The 24,405-nt window shown below is 43.0% G+C and overlaps 1 protein-coding gene across 4 annotated transcripts in view; it reads left to right on the forward strand.

Moving 5' to 3' along the window:
• KLHL14 (kelch like family member 14) overlaps positions 1-24,405 on the forward strand; it is a 66,857-nt gene that overhangs the window by 16,495 nt on the left and 25,957 nt on the right. For all 4 annotated transcript variants that reach the window (XM_071804158.1, XM_065832388.2, XM_065832389.2 and 1 more), the window contains exon 3: positions 2,057-2,178. In XM_071804158.1, the coding sequence (XP_071660259.1) occupies positions 2,057-2,178 (122 nt within the window). The remainder of the gene's footprint in view (positions 1-2,056; positions 2,179-24,405) is intronic.

Raw genomic sequence — 24,405 nt, forward strand, 5'->3', positions numbered from 1 at the left:
GAATGGAGTTGGTGCTGACAGCGATCGCGAGATGGTTCCTGATACCCTGCACAGATGCAGTCTGGTGGGCAGGTAACCGTCATCATTTGACAGTACGTAGCAGGTTCGGTGCAGAGGTCAAAGGCTGGCTTGTCAGAAAGATTGAAGGACTCCAGGGGCTCCCCCCAAGTTGGGAGCAAAGCAGGTGGGTAGGATAGCAATGGGAGAATGTCGCAGCGTCACTGCTGCCCCTGCAGTGAGGGCTTCATTTCCTCTCCTGTCAATTCAGGACCTTCTCTGGACCCTAAAGCCATTCAAAACCAAACAAGGCCATCTGCCAGATAATTCCCTGACCATCCTTGGGACAGATGTCTCTGCAGTCTGTAGTTGTCTTTTGGATAGCCATTTTAAAAGGTTTTATACCTAAGCATTGTGTATATTGAGCCTTCAGCTGCCTGCTCCCTTCCTGAAGGAGGTTACTTTTGGGTAGTGCATGTCTACAGCACAACCTCGATCATTTTGCCCAGTCTTCACAAGAGAGGACAGAATCCTGATACAAATGGAAGTTGTTGGGTCCCCAAAACTCGTTCTAGGTAGCAGTTGGAGCGAAGCCGCTGGTGTGCCTTGGTAGTAAAGCACCAGCTGCCAGAGTGCACTGCTGAGCTTGGAGCTCCCGAGCGGTGGTTTGATCCTGCCACGTGCAGTTGGGGTAGTGGGCTTTGGTTTGTGGCATTCTGTACCTTTCTTGGTGAGGAGCATTTGCTGCAGACTGACACACAGACTGCTGCAGTGGTGTTGTTGCGCTTGGAAAGAAAATGTTGGTGCTTGACAAGGGTGCTTTCCATCAAATGCGTGGTCCCCCTGCACATTCATTCGTATCGATGCATGTTTTCTGGGCTACGTCACCTGCCTACTAAACAGGAACATTTTGGGCACAGACCTTTATTTCAGCATTATCACACCCAAGCTTAGTATAACTGATGAAAGTTCAATTATATGTGAAGTGACTATTAAAGCACCAGGGCTCATCTGGGGGTCTGGGCCTCCCCTCCCCTTTTCGCTTACAATTGTGCTTAATCCCTTAATGTTGCAAAGAAATCGTACATTCATCAGGTGGAGCGTTGGAGGCCGGGGTGCAGATAACCGCTTTTACTGCCTATGAGACATTGCAGTCCTGTTCTTAAGAACTGCCAGGCAGATTGGGAATCACGGTCACGGTTAATAGCAGCGAATTGCCAGCTCTTGATGGGTGGGTAGTCACTCCTTTCAGTGGTTGCCCCCTGGGGGAGAAGGTAGAAAAACAGAGGGAGGGAATTAGAGTGACTTTGCACAGTTGAGCAGGTTCATGCCGCTGGATCAGTGGCAAGCATTGGCAGGGCTCCACTCTGGGGAGGCTCACAACAACATCACAGTCTCATTTTTACCAATTGGTGTTGCTATAGCCAGTGGTGCACAGGGGGAGAGCAAAGAGAAGGAGGGGAAGCTTGGGGGGGGAGAGTGAAAGCAAGAGTCTGGACTAAATTAAACAAACAAAAGTGCTTGTAAGTAGCATTTAACCCATAGCCATTAGCCCAGTGCTGCTAATTGTACTAAACAATATATCTGAAGTTCAGTGTGTGATTAAAGAGTTGGCTCACAAACTCTCTGCATAACCTTAATTTTTTCAAGGTTCTTTGAGTGTAGAATGGCTTATAATAATGATTTTGACTAATACGATTTTTGACATGCAACTTTAATGCTTAACCTTAGTACAACTCCAGAGCATTTCATGTGTATTCAGCTGTAAAGAGTGATGATTTAAAGGGATAATATAAGAAAAAGGTCGTTCTAGAATGAACCTCTAACAAATTGCATAAAGGAAGCTTATTATTCCATGAGTAGAGAGATATGCAGCTTTTCTGATCATTTTTCTGCTTGGTTCAAAAAATTGTTGAGACATGATTGGGGAAAGAAACACAAAAAAATGAAATAGGAAACTGCAAGCAGTGAACATTCTTTTGATGGTTATGATTTTGTTGCCACTAAAAATACTCCTCAGTAATGTGGTTGTTCATCTTTCCTCTTGTTTTGGGTGAAGAATTCGCTCCAATAAGAAAATGCTGTTATTGGTTGGAGGATTGCCTCCCGGACCTGACCGGCTACCCAGCAATTTGGTTCAATATTATGATGATGAAAAGAAGACGTGGAAAATACTGACAAGTAAGTGGTTTATTTTGGTACAGTTGTCTTGATGAATTTAAAAACATGGTTAATCAAATTAGACACTTTATTGATTTGTTTCTCTTCAGAGATTTGTTTATGTATCACAAGGGGCTTCACAATGGAGCAATAAATTGAGATTGTAGAAGATGCTAATTTTATAATAGGATAGGCCTAAATTAACATTGGCTTAAAATCATTCCAGTAAGTTTTTTAAGTCAGCTTGTAAGTCTTTCTTACTGTGACATGAATGCATGCATATTTATGTACATATGAATAAAATCTGGTTTAGGAAGAAAAAAAAAGACAATATTTGAGACAGTTTTCTCCGAGTCAGATCACTGTTAAGCCACAGTACTAGAGGACACCTTTTGCATTTTCATTTCCTTCTTCCAGCTTTATCTGTTGTCCACAATCATTAAAGAAATGTTTTCTCTGTACTGCTCTGCATCCATTGCTGACAGAAGCCTTGGTGGAATATATCAGCTACAGCAAATGGTGCACAGAGGCTCCTATCACAAAATTATTTCCCACCTTCTTTTAAAGGTTGATTGTGTTTTAGAGTAAGTATTTTGCCTCGAGCGTAGAGATTTGGAACTTATGTTGGTTGCGATTCCCAGTCTGGGTTGGTCATGGAATCAAATCATAGCTTCTTGAGTGCAGCAGGCTGTGTGTACATTAGTCCCCTTGTGGCTAAACTGGCTGTATTGGTCAATAAAACCAAATTTTAACTGTCAAAATCGCCCAAAGCAGTATAGATAAAATAATAAATGAGCAATTTTGATCCATGAATCAAAGCCATACTTCTGAAACTGGACAACTGGTAAAACCTGGATTTCCTAATAGATGTGTTTGGTTTTTTTTCCCCAGTAAAATACATTTTAGAGAGTTCTGTTCTTCATCTCTTATCCATAGCCCTCTAATGGGATACAGCCACTTCAGTATTATTTGCACAGGTTAGGATGAAAAAGAATTAAAAAGACTGCTGTGATGCAGGACTTGAAATGATGCCTTTGCAAAGTGCTTTCTCCCATGGAAAATTTAGGAGCCTTTCTCAAAGCACTGCAACATAAAGACTGCTTAGGTATAGATGCCCTGGACTAATAGTTGTATGAATAGTGGTATGAACTGTACATTAGAAAACTGTACAGCATCTGTATTAGGGAATATACTATGCTTCAGATTTTTCGAAGTAATGAGATATAATACTCATGTCTGTATTCTGCTTCTAAGAAATTTATGAATATGGTAAATCAGTGAAAAATCAGTGATATTATGTAAGGTAGAAATGTTCAGGTTTTTTGAATTTGTTGTGTCTACTCCAGTGACTCACCAGGAGAGACAGAAGAAATGTATCTTATGCTTCAAGATCTGAACTCTCCACATAATTAAAGTAAAAAACTCTATTCTGAACCTTACATATCTGTAGATAGGTCAGATTTTTTAAGAATTAAATTTACACAGTTATTGGTTACTTACATTGTGATGCTGTCCCCAAGACTGTGGGAAACTGGACCCGGTGACGTGATACCTAAATGCTCTGCTAAGAAGTCCATCACTAGTATTTGCATAACACCACGTTCTGTGGTGTTGTTGAAAGATTTTTCTGAATGATTTTATGTGATTTTATCAAAAGAATGTAGTCTTTATTACCTCTAACAAATAGTAAACAAAAATTCTCGTTCCAGTCTGGTTGCTGCACATAACCTTCTGTGCTGTGATTAAAAGATAATGCTTCTGTTACAGCAAGCTCATGTTCAAGCTCTTGGTTCTCAGCACTCAAAGTCCTGGAGGTCCCAGGATCTGTCTCAATGTTGGCTGAGACAATGGCTGTCAAATACATAAGCCTTTCATAACACAAGTCTTACAATACCCACTAGAAAAAGATGCCCTTTTGTCCTGGACTACTGTTCAGGGAATGCGGAGGGGAATGCTTGTCTATTCACACTGAAAAAGACTAAATGTTAGCAAGCATGATTTGTTAGAAAATATTATTACTACTTACTGACTGGTAGCAACGATTTTTTTTTTTTTTTAGTTGAAATAGGAGTTTAAAGCATCCACTGCTCTATTTTCTAACTTAATTTAAAAAAGGGTAGGAAGTAGAGACAAGTTGGAGTAGAACTGCTGTCCTGTCCTTTCCATAAAATGTTGAAGGACTCTGCAGCATAGGAGCAGAGGGACTTGAAGAACTGTGACCGAGCAGTTTTAGGGAGGACCACAAACTAATCTCCTTATAACATGGTGCTAGTTCAGTGCAGTCATGAACATACTATGACATTTACGGTGTGTGGGAATTTAAGGACATCGTTCTATCTTTATTTTACATGTACTTTTTGCGATTTAGGAAGAAGGACATTTATTTCCTTCTTTTACCCTTTTATCTCTCTCCCAGTCCACAGTTTTGGAAAATAATTGGTCAGTTTATTCTTATCAGAGATATACAATCAGCAGTGAAAGAGGAGGAATTGTTTTGTTTCTTTTTCACTTGTTTAGACGGTACTGTCAGTCCTAAGGTTGCAGTTCACCCCCATCTCATCAGTGCAAATGAGGAGTTTGCTCCCTAGTGAGCAAAAACCATGTCCTGTTCATGAGTTTCTAAGATGGGAAGAATCTCAGTCCTTGTAGTCTGGTATTTTAGGTTGCTCTATCTTACTATCACCTTAGGTCTATTTAATTTCCTCGTGTACTAGCAAACATACGTCCCTCCTGAGTCTGTACTGGTACCAGACAGCTTAATATCTTAATCAGTGACATAGACAGTGGGATCAAGTGCGCCCTCAGCAAGTTGACACCAAACTGAGTGGTGCAGTTGACACCCCTGAAGAACAGGATTCCATCCAGAGAGAGCTGGACAAGCGTGAGAAGCGGGCCCATGCGAATCTCATGAGGTTCAACAAGGCCAAGTGCAAGATTCTGCACCTGGGTTGGAGCAACGCCCAGTACCAATACAGGCTGGGGGGAGAAGGGGTTGAGAGCATCCTTGCTGAGAAGGACTTGGGGGTACAGGTGGATTAAAAGCTGGACATGAGCTGACGATGTGTGCTTGCAGCCCAGAAAGCTGATTGTATACATTGGGGAATGACCTATTAGAGAGCAGCATAGGGGAAAGGGACCTGGGGTCCTGGTGGACAGCAGGATGACCATGAGCCAGCACTGTGCCCTTGTGGCCAGGAAGGCCAATGGCATCCTGGGGTGTATTAGAAGGGGGTTGGTTAGTAGGTCGAGAGAGGTTCTCGTCCCCCTTGTACTCTGCCCTGGTGAGACCACACCTGGAATATTGTGTCCAGTTCTGGGCCCCTCAGTCCCAGAAGGACAGGAAACTGCTGGAGAGAGTCCAGTGCAGGGTAACAAAGATGATCAAGGGAGTGGAGCATCTCCCTTAGGAGGAAAGGCTGAGGGAGCTGGGGCTCTTTAGCTTGGAGAAGAGGAGACTGAGGGGTGACCTTGTTAATGCTTACAAATATATAAAGGGTGAGTGTCACAAGGATGGAGCCAGGCTCTTCTCGGTGATAACCAATGATGACAAGGGGCAATGGGTGCAAACTGGAACACAAGAGGTTCCATTTAAATTTGAGAAGAAACTTCTTCATAGTGAGGGTGACAGAGCACTGGAACAGGGTGCCCAGGGAGGTTGTGCAGTCTACTACTCTGGAGACATTCAAAACCCACCTGGACGCCTTCCTGTGTAACCTCATCTAGGTGTTCCTGCTCCAGTAGGGGGATTGGACTAGTTGATCTTTTGAGGTCCCTTCCAATCTGTAACATTCTGTGATTCTGTAATTCTGTGATATATCCTGAGCTGCACCAAAAGGAACATGACCAGCAGGACAAGGGAGGCGATTCTGCCCCTCTGCTCTGCTCTGGTGAGACCCCACCAAGAGTTATGCATCCAGCTCTGGAGCCCTCAACACAGGAAAGACATGGACCTTGTGGAGAGGGGCCAGAAGAGGCCACAAAATGACCAGAGGGCTGGAACACCTCTTGTAGGAGGAGAGGCAAAGACAGTTGGGGTTGTTCAATGTGGAGAAGGCTCTGGAGAGACCTTATTGCAACTCCCCCACATACCAACAAAAAGCCAGGCTTTGTGCTTAGAGGCTTTCTGATCCAATGTGACTGTGCACAGAAATTCCCCTTTCCCTCCTCCAAACCCGTCTACATTAGTCATTTTCTGCTCACTGTACCAGTGGCATTTGAGCATAGGGGAAGCATGAAAGAAGCTTGCAGACACTTAGTCCTGGGTGCAGTGGCAGGACAATAGAAGGAGATAGATGAGGGGAGACTGAACCTGCTCTTGTCCCCCTCCACTGAGAGGAACCCCAGAAGTTACTCAGCAGAGCCTACAAACCCATTTGAGGGGGAGCTGCTTGCCTGTTGCCTTCTTCCTTCTTGGAGTGGAGAGTGCAGCCACTCAGTTGCTTGTGGCTCTGTGTCCTGCCTTGTGTGATGCATAAGAACAGCAGAAGATCAGCCATCAGAAACTGCAAGCCATGGCACTGCAGCTGGAGCTCTGAAGACAGTTGCAGGTGGAACAGCACAAGCTATCGAGTATGACAGCTCAGCGGAGTAGCAATCCCATTTTGTTCCCGCTACAAGACTAGATCTATTGGCAGGGGATACTGCCCACCTCTCTCTGCCTGGCTACCCAAAGCACCAAATGCATCAGTACTAATGGCAGTAATTCTAAAGGTATCAGGAAAACAACTTGCCTTGTTCATAGATCCAGAAGAGGAGGGGAAGTATGCACCCATTTCCAATTTTTTAATGTCATCATCTATAGGCAAGAATGCTATGGCTCAAGAGATCGGTACATTTTTCACAGTCTAGTATTACTGTGTATTTTTCCTGTCTGGTATTTCTCAGAGAATTATTTTTTCGATGTTGGCAAGAAAGAATAGAGACAGAGTCAAGAAAGAAAGGAGAAAGTAAGTGGCATTTTACAAACATTTTCTGCCACCTAATTTTACTTGGTGTGGGCACAATGCTAATGTGAGATTCATAATGTGCACGTTGCTGTTTAATTTGAAACATTGCTTATTGCACAGTTGTGCCTGAGTGAAGTAGAGGCTTTTATAGACTGTATGGTAAAGTACAGCAAGCAGATCTTCGCTGTGTGGTTTCTTTTCAGGCTTGCCTACACACACACAAACACCAGTTTATTTTTTAACTGGGTACTACCTGTGTCACGTAGCAGCAACAGGCTACCGCTGCCTGGTGACACAAACTGAACAGCTGATGGGTGTTTGACAGTCCTTAGTAACAGCCAAAGTTCTGCTCTATTAATGAGGTTTCATTATTCCATGATATTTCAGAATCTTCATAACTACTTGCTGGATGTGGGGCAGTCGGGGGGGTCCCTGTGTCACCACCTCATGCCTCACTGCTCAGAACCAGCCACTGCAGCTTTGGTTTTAATTGCCAGCTACAGCCTTGCCAGGAGTCCTTGTTTAATCGTAGAACTCCTTGGGTTGTTCATTTTAACTGCAATGTTTAAGATTAATTAAACTTTAAGGAAGTGAAACAATGTTTTGTTTGTTAGAATTATTCTATAATTATTGCACGTTTCAAAATCCAGAGCCCATAAAGATTTTTGTGTGTTCAGAATTGCACAGCTCTCCCAAAAACCCTACTGCTAAGGCAATGATGTATTACTTTCACTTTCATTATATGTTTTTAATCAGAGCATGACTTCACACTAGACAAAGTGATGCTTTATGCATGGTCTCCCTTGTTTTTTGCTAAAATCTTTTGACATGATTAATTTTACTTTAATGCTTTTGTCTTGTTGTAATGGTAAGGATGATGGGTATAAACCGGGGCAAAAAATACATGCTTTTCTGTCATAACGCCTCTAAGCATTTAAAAAATATATTAAATGAAAGAAAAAAATATCACAAGAGACTGATCCAACTGGAATTAAATTTCTTGCTGTGTGAACAGAGAATGCAAGAAATAAATAAAAATGATGCAGTCATTGTTTTATATTTTTTTTGGTAGTTTTTCCATAGCAATGTATCCATCTGTCTGATTAGAAGCAATGAATAGGAGAGAAATTGTGTCTTACAGATTTCTAGGTATACAGCAAATCCTCCTTTCAATGCAAAATTCCTTTCTCTCAAAAGCACAAAAGGGTAAAACATTAGAAATGTTACTGAACTCTTACATGGTGTGTTCCATCCATGTGATACTGCAGCTACAGCAGACCTTTTTTTCATATTGGTATTTTGCTTTTCAATAAGATGCTAATTGTAACATTTCTTAACCTCCCTCATTAACCACGTATCTTGGTAAACTGTAGAGAGGGTCCATGGGGCATCAAAATAGTAGCAAATACATGTATGGGCAATCACAAAATCACAGAATGGTTGGTGCTGGAAGGAACCTCTGGAGATCATTTAGTCCAACCGCCTTGCTAAAGCAGGTTCACCTAGAGCAGGCTGCATAGGATCACTCCTGGTCAAGCTTTGAATGTCTCCAGAGAATCACAGAATCACAGAATAGTTGGAGTTGGAAGGGACCTCTGGAGATTATCTGGTCCAACCCACCCACTAAAGCAGGTTCACCCAGAGCAGATGGCACAGGAATGTGTTCAGGCAGGTCTTGAATGTCTTCAGACAGGGAGACTGCCCAACCTCCCTGGGCAGCCTGTTCCAGTGCTCTGGCACTCTCAAAGTAAAGAAGTTTCTCCTCATATTCAGATGGAACCTCCAGTGCTTCAGTCTGTGCCCATTGCCCCTCATCCTATTGTTGGGCACCACTGAAAGAAGTCTGGTCCCATCCTCTTGACACCCACCCTTGAGATATTTAGAAGCGTTGATAAGGTCCCCTCTCAATCTTCTCCAGGCTGAACCAGAACCAGCTCTCTCAACCTTTCTTTGTGAGAAAGGTGCTTCAGTCCGTTAATCATCTTTGTAGCTCTCCACTTGATTCTCCAGTAGTTCCTCATCTTTCTTGAACTGGGGAGCCCAGAACTGGGTGCAATAGTCCAGATGCAACCTCATCAGGGCAGAGTAGCGGGCGAGGATAACCTCCCTTGACCTGCTGGTCACACTCACCCTAATGCACCCCAGGTGCCATTGGCCTTCTTGGCCACAGGGCACATTACTGGTTCATGGTTAACTTATTGTGCACCGTGACTCCCAGGTCCTTCTCTGCAATGCTGCTTTCCAGCAAGTCAGTCCTCAGCCTGTACTGGTGCCTGGGGTTATTCCTCCCCAGGTACAGGATGCTACACTTGCCTTTGTGGAACTTCATTAGATTCATCTCCACTCAGCTCTCCAGCCTGTCCAGGTCTCACTGGATGGCAGCACAGCCTTCTGGTGCATCAGCCACTCCTCCCAGTTTGGTATCATCAGCAAACTTGCTGAGGGTGCACTCAGTCTCCTCATCCAGGTCATTGATGAATATGTTGGACCCAGTATGACCCCTGGGGAACACGGCTAGCTACAGGCCTCCAACTAGACTGCACTGCTGATCACAACCCTATGAGCTCTGTAATGCAGCTAGTTCTCAATCCATCCCACTGTCCACTCATCCAATCTGCACTTTCTGAGCTTACTTATGAGGATGTTATGGGAGACAATGCCAAAGGCCTTGATGAAGTCAAGGTGGACAACATCCACTGCTCTCCCCTTATCTATCCAGCCAGTCTTGCTGTCATAGAAGGCTATCACATTGGTACAGCATGATTTCCCCTTGATGAATCCATGTTGACTATTCCTTATAACTTTCTTTTCCTCCACATTCTTAGAGACAATATCCAGAATGAGTTGCTCCATCACCTTTCTTGCCCTTTTTGAAGACTGAAATGACATTTGCTTTCCTCCAGTCCTCAGACACGTCTCTTGTTCACCATGACCTTTCAAAGATGATGGAAGAGTGGCTTTGCAATAACATCTGCCAGCTCTCTCAGCACTTGTGGATGCATCCTGTTGGAGCCCATGGATTTATGGGTGTCCAGTTTGCCTAAATGATCTATAACCTGATCCTCCTGGAACAAGGGAGAGGCTTCTTTTCTCCAGACTTTCTCTCCTGCCTCTAGGGTCTGGGATTCCTGAGGGCTGGCCTTAGCAATAAATGCAATAATGCATTTATGCTTAGGGCTTGCACTGGGTTTGGACTTCTGTCCATTGTAAAAGCCAACATCACTGTCCAATGAGAAGAATGACACAGGTGATATATTTGGTTATGAAAGACAGGGAAATGTCCAGAAGGTTGCCAGACTGGAGAGTTTAGTTGGAATGATCAGCACCTAATTTCTGGTTACCTCTTTACCTAGTTATCCCTTAGTCTTATTTTAATTATCTTGACCTTCCTGCCCTTTGCTAGGTATATTTAAGTCTGCTGTGTTTGGTCAATGTGTAAGGACAAAATGAGGCACTTTGATTTCCTTCTCCATCCCTCTCCTTCATGCCAGCAGCAATCACACAATATCAGGGAGCTGTCATTTATTTGTTTTCCTCTGACTCACTGATCATAACAAGCAGCTGGTAACCTTTTCATCCTCAATGCTCTGATAAAGGCAATCCACCTGTTCCTTCCTTTCCCAGGTTCGCTGTGCTTTCATTTTTACATGATGTGGTCTCCACTGCAGGTAGTCTGGTCTGAATACATCTTTTTATTTCTGTCATCTTGACTTTTTAAAATTTCCCTTGAATATATTCTATGACAGTGCAGCCTCCTTTGCAGTGGTCTTCCATCATTCATTTTGAATGTCAGCCAGCACTTAGGCATACTAGTGGTTCTAGAAACCCTTTCAGCATCATTGCTGATGTATTTTATCCACAGGAAAGTCAAGTAAAAGGAAGGTAGAATGGTTTGCTTCATGTGACAGTCAGCATAAGAGACCCTGGGTCACTCCACTCCCCAGCCTACATCACCTCTGCTGGAACAGGTTATATTTTGTTTTTTGTTTTCTGTGACAGTTCCAAGGTGCTCAGTTGTATCAGCCTTTCCCATACAGGATGATACTTTGTCCTTCCGGGGCAAATTACTAACAAACTCCTGTTTCTCTGTTTTTCTGAAGTGGCTTTGGAGTCACCAAACACTTCTTGGTCCTTCATGTGTTGGAATGCTCTATCCAGTTTTCTCTTTTCCAGGCTGGTTACTTACAAGACAAACAGTATGATTTATATTCTCACATGAGAGGTTCTTGGGAGAAATTTTCAAAGGCTTAAGTACCACTAGATGCCTAGCACATAATGTGCCTTTGGAAATGTTACGTTGTTTAAGTAAATAAATCAATCCACTGTAGAGCTTTTGCTTTTTAGAAGAATAATAGTGTGTTAGAAACAAAGGTTTCCTCTGTCAATTTAACCCAAATCATTTGGTAACTGAATGAAAGAAGTGGTGTTTCCAAAAAGTGAGTTGAGTCAGATGGACAGGTTCTCTTTACATGTGCCACATATAATTTCTTCCCATTTTCTTTTGTCACTTGTGAGGACAGTGCACACTTACGTTAATCAAAAAAACATCTTGATGCACACTTCTTGGCAGCACTGATGAATTTCATCTCTTTTTCTCCATTTATCCAGCAGCCTGGGATGCTGCAGCTTCTGCTTCAGTGCTGTGTCAAGGATGGTTTCAGCACTGCATTGAAAAGCTTGAGCAAGCTTTAGCGTCTTGCTAAGCAGAAACCTTCATATTAACCACTAGACAGGTTTAATAAATGTGGTAGATATATGTAGAAATTGTACAAGTACATGTACACTTATGCACATGCTTATGTGTATCCTCTTTCTTAAACAAAATCACTAATTTTAAAAATAAATTCCATCCGGGTTTTCCGTCCTTATAGTTAGACCCTTTAAAGAGGTTCAAAACCAGGAAAATATTGTCACAAAAGAAGAGGGACTCATCCACAGAAAAGGTGACTGATTGGTATGACTATCCAACTTTAAGCCTGGATTTAAGAGATTAATTCAAGGTGGTCAGACACATTGCCAATAAGCCACGTTTTACACATATAGGGAAGTGAGCACATAGAAGTAAGAAACAGAAATATAGCAAAGAGTCTTTTTTTACGTGTGACATACCAGAGGTTAGCCACAACTCCTATTCTGAGAGTGATGCAAGGGAATTCAACCATGCAAGTGCCATTAATGGTGCGCGCCTGCGTATCTAAGAGCAAGACAGAGCTCTAAGGAGGAGTGAAAATGTAGCATGTTCTCACAGTGAATGCTGTATTTGTGTGTTGAATATTGCTTTCTTCTGCGCTGCCATTTGAGATAACTTTCAAGAAATGTCAGCCCTTTTTCTGTGCATTTTTCTCTTTGATTACAATGTTATTAGCTTCTGCTTTTACACAGGTGTTACTTGACGGTGTGTGTGTTTTGTGATAACCTCTATACTTTGTACCTTCTTTGTAAGCGTGATGTCTTTGATTCTGGATAGCTTTTTTTTTTCCCCTGTATTTCCAGTCCCTTTAAATCTTGCTATGCTGTGTCTTTGAAATGGCCGGTCTCGCCACTGCATCCAGTCTGTTTGTGCTGAAGCCATCAACAGTGTTTCAGCTTCTCTTGGCTACTTTCTGCCCTTTCTTACGGACTTTTGAATACCCATGTCTCTGGATACCAGGCTGTTCGTTTTCTTCTGCATATACGAAGATCCCTGAATCTACCCACCTTCATCCTCAGAAACTACACTGGCAAACAGTTACTTTTAGGTAGAATCCAGAAGTGTTACCTAAATGTCCTGTTCCTTGCCTGTGCTCAGCCAGGACTGTTTGTGGTTGAAAACCCGAGTGGCACAAGAGAGCAGGACACAACCTTGTTCCGAGACATCCTTAGGCAGGGCACTGAGACAGTGGAAAGCTGAGCCGTGACTGGCTCTGAGTAAGAAGGCAACAGGTGAAAGATGAATTATAGACGATCAGTGCCATTTCCACAGCAGATGCTGATGTCAGGCTTCTGCAGAGATGTCTTACAATGAAAGCTGCTGGTTCCTGGAGATGCTGCTCCCTGCTGTATCCTTACAAATACATTAGAACCTTTGACTTGAAACCTTCCTCCTGTTTCGCAGAACTTACCTTTTCCTGTCTCATATTTCAGCTTGGGTTACGTATCTTTACAGATGGCTTGAGGATGACAGTTCCATTTTGCAGCAAATTCTACAGCTTTGTTCCAAGGCAAAATGAAAACAATTTCCTTCAAATGTTTTTGCAAAACCAGAGTTGTATCAGAATGTCCCTTTTCATCTCAACATCTCTTGCGGGTTGGGGAAGAAGCAGGCAGTTTAGGTTCAAGTCCCTGCTTTGCTTCAGTCAGAGTAAAATTTTTTAACTTAGGAGTCCCTCACATACGTCTCAACGGGTATTTCACAGCACCACCAAAGAGAGTTTTGTCCAGCTTGGCAAGGCTCACTGCAAACCGGAAACTGCATAGCTACAAATAACAAGCTGCTGTGACTTCACAGGTAAACCCTGGTGATCAGCAGAGCATAGATCCTCAGGCTTATTGCCGTTCTGAAGGATGTGCAACATTTTGAGCCATCTCAGCCTATGAACATTGTGTGTCTGCTATGAACACACATATCCTGGTCCAGTAGGAACTGAGAGCTGCGTTGTCCTGTCTTCTGTCCAAAGCAAGTGTCTCACCTGGCTAGATACAGATTTCAGTAAAGTCACCTAATTTCTAGTGAAAGGAAATATCATCAAAAGTGTTCTCAGCAGATCTGTTTGTGTAGGTCCATTAACGCTATTTGGCCACTGTCTCTAAAAAATCAACCATCTGGAATAACTTCCATGCAAAATTATGTGGCATTGTGTGAATTTAGTACTCACTGCAACCATGGCTTTCTGTTTCTTAGATGATTTCAGGTAAAATTTATGTGTTTATTCTCATCTAGTTACTCTGGGATTTATGTAGCCTTAATGGGAGGTAGGCATGTATGGAGATGAAAATGAACTCTGGTGTGTTTCTAGTTGCTTACTTTAGAAAGCGCTCCCTTTTTTCAATATCTAATGTGTTATTTTATTTATGTACAAATGGGTTGCAAACAGGATGGCAAAGGACCGCTAGCTGAGCAAAACGTTATCATAAGAAATTCTCATAAAAATCCTTACACTTTTTTTGAGAAATTGGTATATAGTTTATAAACTTTCTCCTCTCAAATGTTCCTAAAACAAAAGGCAGTTTCCTCCCAAGAAGTGTTTTGTGCACAATTATTTGCAATACAGATATCAGAAGCCTGCCTCAGCTTTCTCAGTTTTGTAAGTGCTATTAGTGTGCATTTTGCATCCTCAGGTTTATTTGCTGTTGTCTGTCCTTCCTGCGTTGTAGTGACTCTTTGCAGGGAATCATTCTCTTGTCAATTTTCCTCTGTTTCCTCACAGCTTGATTAAGTTTTTTTCTCCCCTCCCTTCTTCATCCTTTCCCCCTTCCCTACTGGCTCCCCTACTCCCATACCTTCCCTCTGTTTAAGACAGAAATAAAATTTATTACAGACTTGAGAGAGGCTTTTTCTAAGCTTTCTGTCTCATACCAGGTGTTGTATGAGCTACTGCTTTCATTTAACTGAAGACTGGAGTATCTGCAGGAACAGACTAATATGTCTTTACAGGGATGGGTTTTGGTATCTTGTTTTGTCATATTTATGTATTGTGATTCGACTCCCACATGGGGATTGTGCTACTATAGGGTATGCAACTGCAGAATGACTGTTCACACCGAGCAAAAAAGTGTTAACAAATTGAATAGTAATGAATTAACCTGCAGAAAAAGCATTTTGCCCTAGTACACAGAAACCCTGCATAACTAGAGCATATAATTTTAAATGAAGCAGGCTCTAGGAATGCCTCAATGGGTGTGATGTCGACAGTAGCTCATAATTCATGGATATGAATTATGGCTGAATACCAGGAACAAACTTCCTGACATTGAGATCTATTAGGTTGTGGAATAATATCCCGTGGGAAATGGCGGAAATCCCATTGCTTAACATCAGCCTCAGCCCTAGGAAAGGTAGAAATTCTGGCCTGGCCTCAGTCTTTTGGGGCAGATGAATTAATTGCTTTAACATAGGCCTTCCCGTCAGTCTAGACGAGTGATGCCCTCTGCTATTCGCCGGGCACGAGCAACAAAGGCAGCTGTAGTAGGAGCTACGTCACCTTGCCCTGTGGCTGTGTCCCTGCTGTTTGTGAAGAGATCATCCTCAGGCTCAAAAAAAAAAAAGAAGTCAGTGGACTGGGGCAAAAACCGGACATGGGTGGTCTTGTCTGTGGCACCTGCAGGAAGCAGTGTGTGAAATAAGCTGGGCTGTATTTGTGGCAGGGAGGGGGTGGCTGGTTTCCATCTGTGATGCCCCGAGCTCACCTGCGTCATGTGAACGGCACGTGAGTGGTGAGGCGTGGGAGCAGCCCTGGCACCCCAACCACTGGGCATGAGAGAACCCACTCCGGCTTCTTGGGAGGTAGTGAGGGGGACACTAAAAGGGAATCGGGATCTTTTCCACGGTGGGAACATCTGTTTTCCATGAACCCAGGTAAGCCTACCCAGGTGCTCCCTGAGCCCAGCAAACACCCAGAGCTTCCAGTGCCTGATGCAAGCCTGCTGTTTGCAGTAACAAATATCTGTGACTGAATCATTTCAAAATTTCCCAGTTTTTTACAAGTAGATGGTGTATTTAATGGACATAATTTTGTGGGTGGGGAGGAAGTCTTTAACTCTGAGATGGCTAGATCTAAAACTATTAAATCATGCTCATTTCCTTGTGAGTAAAAACTAAATAGGTGTGAGTGGAACAACTGTTCTGCAGTGATGACAATAACCAGCACCTTAATGTATATGAGTAAGCCAGTGCTTTGAGTTCTAATTATTTAAAAAAAAAAAAAAGAAGGTTTGACTCCAAAACTTGAAAGTAGGAGATGGTAAAATGCATCTCCCTAGGGTTAAGCAGGAAAGGGGAAAAGTGAGAGAGAGATACACTTGCATCACTTTCAGATGGGAAGGCTTGGCAAATTATGTTGTTAGAAATCATTAACATAGATTTAAATTGAATTATGATGATAAGTGATGCAAGAGCCACGTTTCTTCTCTCTGCCTCCCTCCCCCCAGGTTTTACATGCAGAGCGCAGGGCTCTGATCTGTACTCATGAGCAGCTGCTTTCTTGCTGGTCAAGAATTACAGCTGGTGTATTTGCACAGCCTTAACAAACACACATACCATATGTAAAAAATACTTTTCTGATTGAAAGGACGTGAAGTGAATGTCAAAGAGCTGCCAGATCAGAGAGAAAGAACCAGGTTTTGTTTTCCTAGATGAATCGTTAAAGACTAACAAAAAATAAGTCCAATTAAAGGTAACGGAACAGTCTTCTGCCCTCATGCATGTGAAAGGCATTGTGCAGGCATAACTAAGGCAGAATTCGACTCCCAAATTAACTCATTTGCTGGTTGCAAAACTGAAGGAAAATCCTTATGACCAGCTTATAATTGTATATAATGAAAAATTACAACAGCAGAAAAATGTATTCATATCATATCTCTAATTCAGCAAAGTATTAATCGCACTGATGTTCAGCAGTGTGTTTAAATACATGCTTAAGTAGTTTACTAAGTACTGCCTGTAAACAGCTCTATATGACAGCGCATTACCGTAGGACATAGTTTATCTGTACACTCTCTCCAGAGAACTACAATTATTTCAAGCACTGTGGCAGCTAGTGGCACAGAGCTGGATGATCTGTGGTGTCCAAATCCCAGCTTTCTGGCTAGTCCCTGTGCAGTCCTTGTCTCCCAGCTGTATTACCACTCATGTCTGCACAGGCTCGTTTAAACTTTGTTTTATTCAGCAGAATCATAGACACTGGAATCATCTGGGCATTTACTGGCTCACATTAACTTCAGCTCCAGGACAGAAAGAGTCGTCCAGGGCATTGGTGTCCCATGTAAAGATTTATACAGTGCTCAAGTCTCTAACTTAAGTCTTGTGCAGGGTGTTTCAGGGGTTTTTGCACTGGGACGCATTTCACCCTGCAAGGTTGGAGCCACTGTCCTCCTGTCAGCTCTTAGGCTGTTTCCAGTGCAGCTCCAATAAATGATCATATTTCCATGCTCAGAAGTTTGATTTTTCTTAACTGCAGGGATTTACAACAGCAGTAAAGCCCTGCCATAGCGTCGTTTTTCCTGAAGCTGTGATTTGGCTTCACCCAACTGCTTGATTTTAACAGCCTGGCCTCTCAGGGAGGCAGGGCTGCTGTTGAAAGGGGTGTACCTCCAGGTAAAATAGTGCTGGTGCCCACGTGAAGCAGTTGCTGCTACTCGAGGGCTTTCATTGGAAACTTTCAATATTGGAAAATAATTCATTGTCCTCACAGAAAATAATTGATTCCTTAGGAAAAAGTCCTCTGGCTTTACATGGCACAAAAGAGTAGGGCTCAACCGGAGTGAAGATACATCTTTAAATACTAGAAGAATTTGTTTGAATTATGCTAAACTCACTGTTTCAGGGCGACATGTTTTTATACAGAAAACTGCTATTGATCTATCACCTTCTATTGATTTTCACCAAAAAAAATTCTTCCAGGGTTGGCCATTTAACTGTACGACACCACTGTTACTTGCCTCTGCTTCTGAAATCAGAGAGCTCTTGAGAGCTCTGCATTTCCCCTGATGTTCAGAGGCTTTGCGGGGTGCTGCGGGGGTTATGTAGCAGTAGGGTGCTGGAGCTGCCCACAGGTGCATGGCCAGGGGGGGAAAGTGTCTTTTTCTTGGCACAAGCAAGGCTGGAGAGGTAGCACTGAAGTACACGCCATTTCTAGGTGTAAGGAACCCCATTGGAGGGTGCAGAAAGGGTGAGGGAGTGTCTGATTTTGCTTAGTTGGGTTTGCTGGAGGTTGTATGTTTGGACAAGGAGGGCAGATACCAGGGCTGCCCAGTGGGTCCACAGCTGGAATTCATCTTGAGTGGTTTCTACTTTAAAGTGATTTGTGGTTGTCTGCAACCCACAGATACTAAAAAAAAAGGGAAGAAGTACTTGATTTACCAGTTTGTTGATCATTTCTATATGCCTTTTTAATGTGTCCTGCGACCAGTGGATACAGCACTTGCTGAACTGGGTCCTGGAGCAACTAGGACCTTTGGAACAAAAGAGGACCTGAAAGTACACTGGTTTCGGCTCAGTCAGCAGAATGAAGTTAGGTCAGGTATCACTATACCATATCATGACAATTTTGGTACTCATAGTTCTACCCTGAGACTGTCCCCGCAGAGTGCAACAAAAATACTGCCCTTTGTCGTGTGTCTAAATAAAGCCAAACTGAGTACCTAATTCTGAGTGTTTCAGGGAAGTTGCTGCAGACTTACATTAGCAGTGTCGCCAACAATCTTATCTCTGATCTTGCGCATTTAGTATATTAAGACAGAGCTTTGTGATTCAACTGATTATTTTTAAATGGGAGGTTTTGATCTTATGGTTGAAAATTAAAAGTAAATTGAAAGTAAATTGAAGAAAGTAAATTGAAGGGGCATCAAGAATATGTAGCATCTTGGATTTACTGGTCTGGATTGAAATTTTTGAAAGTGTTTTGGATTATCAGCACTTCTGCTGTGGAGAAGGGAGCAAATAACAAATCCCGAAAGATTTGTAATGTGATTTGAAGACAAGATTTTTGCAAAAATGCTTAGTTCTCATGTTTATCAAAACTATGTTTATGTACCCTGGTAGCGCAATAGGAATGAGTTTGTGAACTCCCAGTGGCATTGAGCTCACCAAGTGTCCCAAACAGGTTTGTGTAATCACTCAGAGGTTCTATGTATTGCAGAACACCAGAAAGTACTTATTTATGTCAGTAAGCAAAATCCATCAGAGGACCTAACATTTCAAAGTCTATATATAGCTAATCAAATGGAGTTGTCTAAAGTTTGGTTTTAAGGAATTTACAGAATTTTAACAAAGGTATTTCTCTACTAAAAACACCACACTACTTCTTGGGATATGTATAGTAAGCGCAAAATTTCCGTGCTTTTGTACTGTGCAAATGAGGTAAACTGGCATAAGAAGTAGGCTGATTTTACCAGCCCATTTTGCAAGTAGTTGCTATTATTGTTTGTTTGTCATCTCTGGGGTGTTTTGAGTCTAAATCTTTTGTAATTTTTTTGTGGTCAAAGGATTGCAAGAAATCCAGCATATCTACTTTTCTTCAAGGTAGCACCCACTAGTTGAGGCACAATGCCTGTTAGTGCTCATGTTCCTAGGTGGTTACAAATGTAAGGTAAAATGTGCTATTTTAAACAATCTAATCAGTGCTTTAAGGTAGTTTAAGCTAGTGGCTTTTTGTAATTGTAAGAGACTAGAAGCAATTACCGCAGCCCAGCTGTTAAGTGGTGACTTTCACAAGCACTGTGCTAAACCAAAGCAATTGCTTTGATCATCTATTCGTGCTCTGTAGTATGAATCAAAACTGTATCAGTGGTAACCTAATTTGTGTAAAAACACATTTATTTTAACCAGATGTGGATCAGCAGTGTCCTTATGAATATATATGATCAACTGCACTGCATTTGGGATTATGTTCCGTCTTTATTAATTTACAGGAAGACTGCAAACTCCTCAGGCAGGATCAGTCTGTATTAATGTCCAGTAATGATGCACTATGCATTTTGTCAGTGTCACAATGAATTAAAAAAAAAAAAAACAAACTAAAACAAACCGACCAACCAAACAAAAAAACCCCCAACAAAACTACTCAAGTTCATTCTTTAATTTTATTTCCTTTATGTTTCTTTTTCTGCCACGTTTTTTATCATGTGTTTCTCTTCGTGAAAATCCAAGTTCATCAGGAATGAAACTTGAGTTTTCACATGCAGGCTATGTGACAGGACATGCTGTTGGGCAGCACAAATCTCTCTCGCCATGCTCATCTCCCAGTTCACAACTATAGGCCTGTGCAGCACCAGCTGTGACAAGCTGAAAAATGCAAGTTCTCCCATTGCTGGAGTAAAGAGAAGAACTGAGGATGTGCTCAGCCCTCTCAGTGTTGCTGCCCCGTGTTAGGAGCATCCCCAGCATCTGCCCTCAGGTAGTCTTCCTCCACTGAGTGCAAGGAGGACTTTCTCTACCCATGGTAGCCAAGCAAAAGAAAAGACTTGACTTCAAAATGATCCTGGCTTTTTCCTCTCTTTCTCTTGGCCATGAAGAAGGAGTCTGCAGGAGATGAGAAGGTCATGAGAAGATGCTGTGTAGGAGATCCAGGGTATCTGTATTTTCTTGGGGGGCTGGAAGAAGCTGGATATTGGACAGGGGTGCTCGGCTGTATTTTATTAACAGGTTTAATAGTAAGTAGTGTTACTGGAATGGATGATGCTTTGAGGCGGACAGTTCTTGTAAGCAGTTGGGAAAGAGTGAGAGAAAATGTAATTTGGCAGAGGTGTGGATGCAGGTTCATACAGGTCCCTTTGCACATCCGTGATGGAATAGGCACCCTTCAGCTTCTGCATGCCTTCCCAAAAAATCATTCTTTAGGGCTACAAGAAGAGAGCTGTAATACGGCCACCTTAATGCAGTTTGCTTTGGGATTAACCTTGAGTAAAGTGCTGTGTTTCCATTGGAAAGGAATAACTATTTTAGAAAGGATTCTTTTTTTCCCTGTAATTCTGTAATTTGTTTTTTTCTGTTTGTTTGTTTGGTTGGTTGTTGTTGGGTGTTCTTTTTAATCACAGTTTCCTCACGTCCTCTTTCCCCTTCTTTACCCCTGTAATGAGGAAGCACACTCTTTGTCAAAAGAGAGCATGTTGTTTTACCCAGCTTCCAGATCATTATTAAGAGAGAAGAGGGAGAGAGATTTGGAGGCGTGTTGGTGGGGAAGGGAACCGTGCCTGCTGTATTTCGCTGGGACTGGCACGCAGAGTAGAAAAGCAGATGTGTGCGGACTGCCAGAGAATTCACTGGCTGATCCCCGCGCAGTCTGGGTTCGGGGAGCTGAGACAAGATGAGGCAAAGCAGGTATGACTGATACCCGTGCCAGGGCCTGAGCACCCACCGTGCTCGTGGCAGGCAGCGGGAGCCGGGGGGGCTCAGCACCCGCCAGGATTGATGCGCCGAGCATTCGACAGGGTTTGCACACTCTGTTTGATTTCTTCCCTTTCGCTCTGAACACGAGGAACAAGCAGAAGTTAACTGCTTGGGAGGAAGCTGGCTATGTCCTTTTTTTTTTTTTTTTTGTGCTGTGTTTCACCTATTTTGGTTTGTTGGTTGGCTGCAAAACCTGAAGCCAAAAGATGATTGAAATGCTTCTCCCGGGGGAGGGGGGAGCCGAGCACCCCGCACCCCATCTAGTGGCTTAGCCTCAAACTGCCGGCGGGAAGGAAATGCGGCAGGAGGAGGAGGGGGGTAAGGAGAGCTCCTGCAGCTCCTGCCATGGGCTGGGTAGACTTGGGACTCCAGAGCGACTGCCTGGGTGATCCTGAGATGCTGAAGCAGCTACAGGGTAAAGAAGGCGCTGGCTGCCTGTCAGACCTGGGGTGGATCACACACGAGGGACTTGCACCAAGCTTGGAAAGAGCATGAGACAGACGGCGATACCAACCCCTCTCGAGTTAGGAAATGTGAGAATTAAGCTGCTTCTGCAACCTTAATTTGGCCTCTGTTTGCATAAGCATTAAGATACAATCTCTAATGATATCACACACTATTCTTTGTCACATGTCAGTGCACAGAAGGGACTGTGCTGAATTTCTCCTCACGCTATTTTGTTTTCTCCGTTGTTCAGCAAGCAGATCCTGTCCATCACATGCCACTAAAATCTTATGAAGACCATTTTTTCACAAGGTTTCCTTCATAGTGTTCCTAAGAACAGGGGCCAGTTGCTTCATTGACATGTTACAGTGTTTTTGCACTATCCTCTTTGTGAGGAGTGTAGTCTGTCATCGTTCCCATTTTGCAGATGAGGAATGGAGGTGCAAGGAGGTTGAAGTCAAAGGTATCCTTTATTTTGGGGTGCCCATTTCAAGACCCCTCACACCCCGCTTTCCAAACTGCCTCTCCCAGCTGCTTCAGTTACAGCAGCGAGCACAGAGTGCTCCTGCATATCAGACACAGGGATCAGAACAGGCTCTCCAGAAATGAAACACACACAATCAGTGTTCTCAGAACAGGGGAAACAGGTAACTGTGGAAAAAATATCTTAAGGGATTTGTCTAGCACTACAGTAAAATCCTGTGGCAAAGGCAAGGACAGGATCACGTTCTCCAGCTCAGGGCACAGCTGCCTTAACTGTGAGATATCCCATTTGCTCCTGCAGCCCCCCAGCCTCTCCCTACACAAACTCCAGAAGTGAAGCAACCTCTTGCAGTCAGAGGTCTTGTTCACTGTCACCCAGTTCATTCGTAAGGCAGCTTCATCTCCTGCATGGCCACACACTAGATTAAGCTGTTGCTGTTGGTTCATGTTCCTTTCCACTCAAACCCCATCCCATGGTCCTGTCTCCTCCTTCATATCAGCGCTGGAAATCACGGGTGAGCCTGCTCAGGGCATTAAAACAAAGTGGAAATATACTCTCTTGTTTTCTGGTTTATTTTTCCACCAGATTATTGCTTTGAAAAGGGTTCACTGAGGGGTGCCAGGGAAACTGTGCTTACACAAAGAGAGACTTGGATTGCCTGGGCTGCAAGAAGAGCAGGAGCACAGCAACACTGGGTTAGACCCATTTAAAGGGTATGATATTGTGTATTGAGGTTGTAGAAGCTGATGCAAGCCTGTGCTGCTGCTGGTACATCAGTCCTTCCCTTCTCATGGCCTCGCACTCCCGCTAACTCCAATTTGTGAGGCCAGGCAGGGAAGCTTAGTGGGGAACACATCTGGGTTAAATTCAATGCACCTTAAAAAACCAGTGTGGTTTCTTGCTTGTTGATTACTTGGCTGCATGCATGCATCAGCCATCACAAGGAGTGATGGGACCTGGGACGAGAAAGGGCAGAAACGTTTCTTGCAGTGGCAGCTTCTGCAGGTCTCTGGTGTTCATGGAACTGAACTTTCAGCAAGATGGGTAGTTTGGAAGTGTCATGGTCAGCTGTTTAAGGACTTCGCCACCATAAATAAAGAGGTGCCAGAAGAGATGCACACTGCAGCTTCTCATAATGGCAGTCTGTAACTTCTGAGAGCCCCACATCTTCTCAGCGTTTTCATAGACTTGGAGGTGAAACTGTCTTTTCAGGATACGCTGAGAAACAGTGCATCATGTGGGCTGGCTTTGTAGACCTTCTGTACGCATCTCTGCCTTTTGAATTCAGGTGGTTGCTGGTGACAGAGGAGGCTCTATGCCTGGGGAACCAAGTGGTGTAAGCAGCACAGGTTTGCACCCAGATGTGCTGACAGCAGGGGAGTGTGAAGAGTGCAGGACTTGGGGCTCTGGATCAGTCTTTGCTGCTGTGTCTGCAGATTTTGCCATCTCTTCCTCCAGTCTTGGTCTCTTCTGCCACATCCCCTCCAACCTGACCCAACCCATCCCTGTCCATTTCAGTTTCATTCCCTTCTTGAATTCAGTGTCCACCAGAACCTGATCCAAGACATGATTATTAGCACAGGGAGTCCTAGTTTCATTTGTGCGGACTGTGTTTCAGTCCTCGCTTCCCTTCACCTAACTAATGGAAAACGATACTTTAATGAAGAACACTGTCTGCAAAATTAACTTCTTCAACAAAAGATGCAGGCCAGTTGAGGATACTTAGTTTTGTATACTTTAAGTGTTTGTGATTAATCATAATTAATATACTCTACTGTAGACATCAAATCCTGCAGTCCTGACATGGCTAGTGATTTAAATGAACCCAACCTTTCATCCTGTTTGTCAGCAGTCCATGACCATGTACTAGTGTGTGATCTGTGAATTATTTGTGATTCTGTGTGAACGTGGTTTAGACCATGAATTTTGACACTGCTTGATTAAAATAGCAGCTGCTTGTGCTAGGATATTCAGCTCCATATTCAATTTTAAGAAACACAGTTTTGCGTCTGTTTCCTGGCTAGATGCTTTCTAAATCCACAGAAAGTCTTTGAGGAGACAGAACAAAATTTCTGGTGTGAGTGCTCATATGGAGTGAATTTTTCTGGTCATTATGATTAGGCATCACAACACATTTTTCACAGCAATTTTTCTGAAAATATTAAACTACTGTTATTATAGAAAGCAAAAGAAAATTAACATAAATTTAGTCCAAATCTATTTAAGGATTTTTTTTTCAGATCTACATTCCAATTTCATCTTCTGTGTATAGATTTATGAAGTAAGTGATC

Source organism: Patagioenas fasciata, chromosome 2 (assembly GCF_037038585.1).
Source record: "Patagioenas fasciata isolate bPatFas1 chromosome 2, bPatFas1.hap1, whole genome shotgun sequence".
Taxonomy (NCBI): Eukaryota; Metazoa; Chordata; class Aves; order Columbiformes; family Columbidae; genus Patagioenas; species Patagioenas fasciata.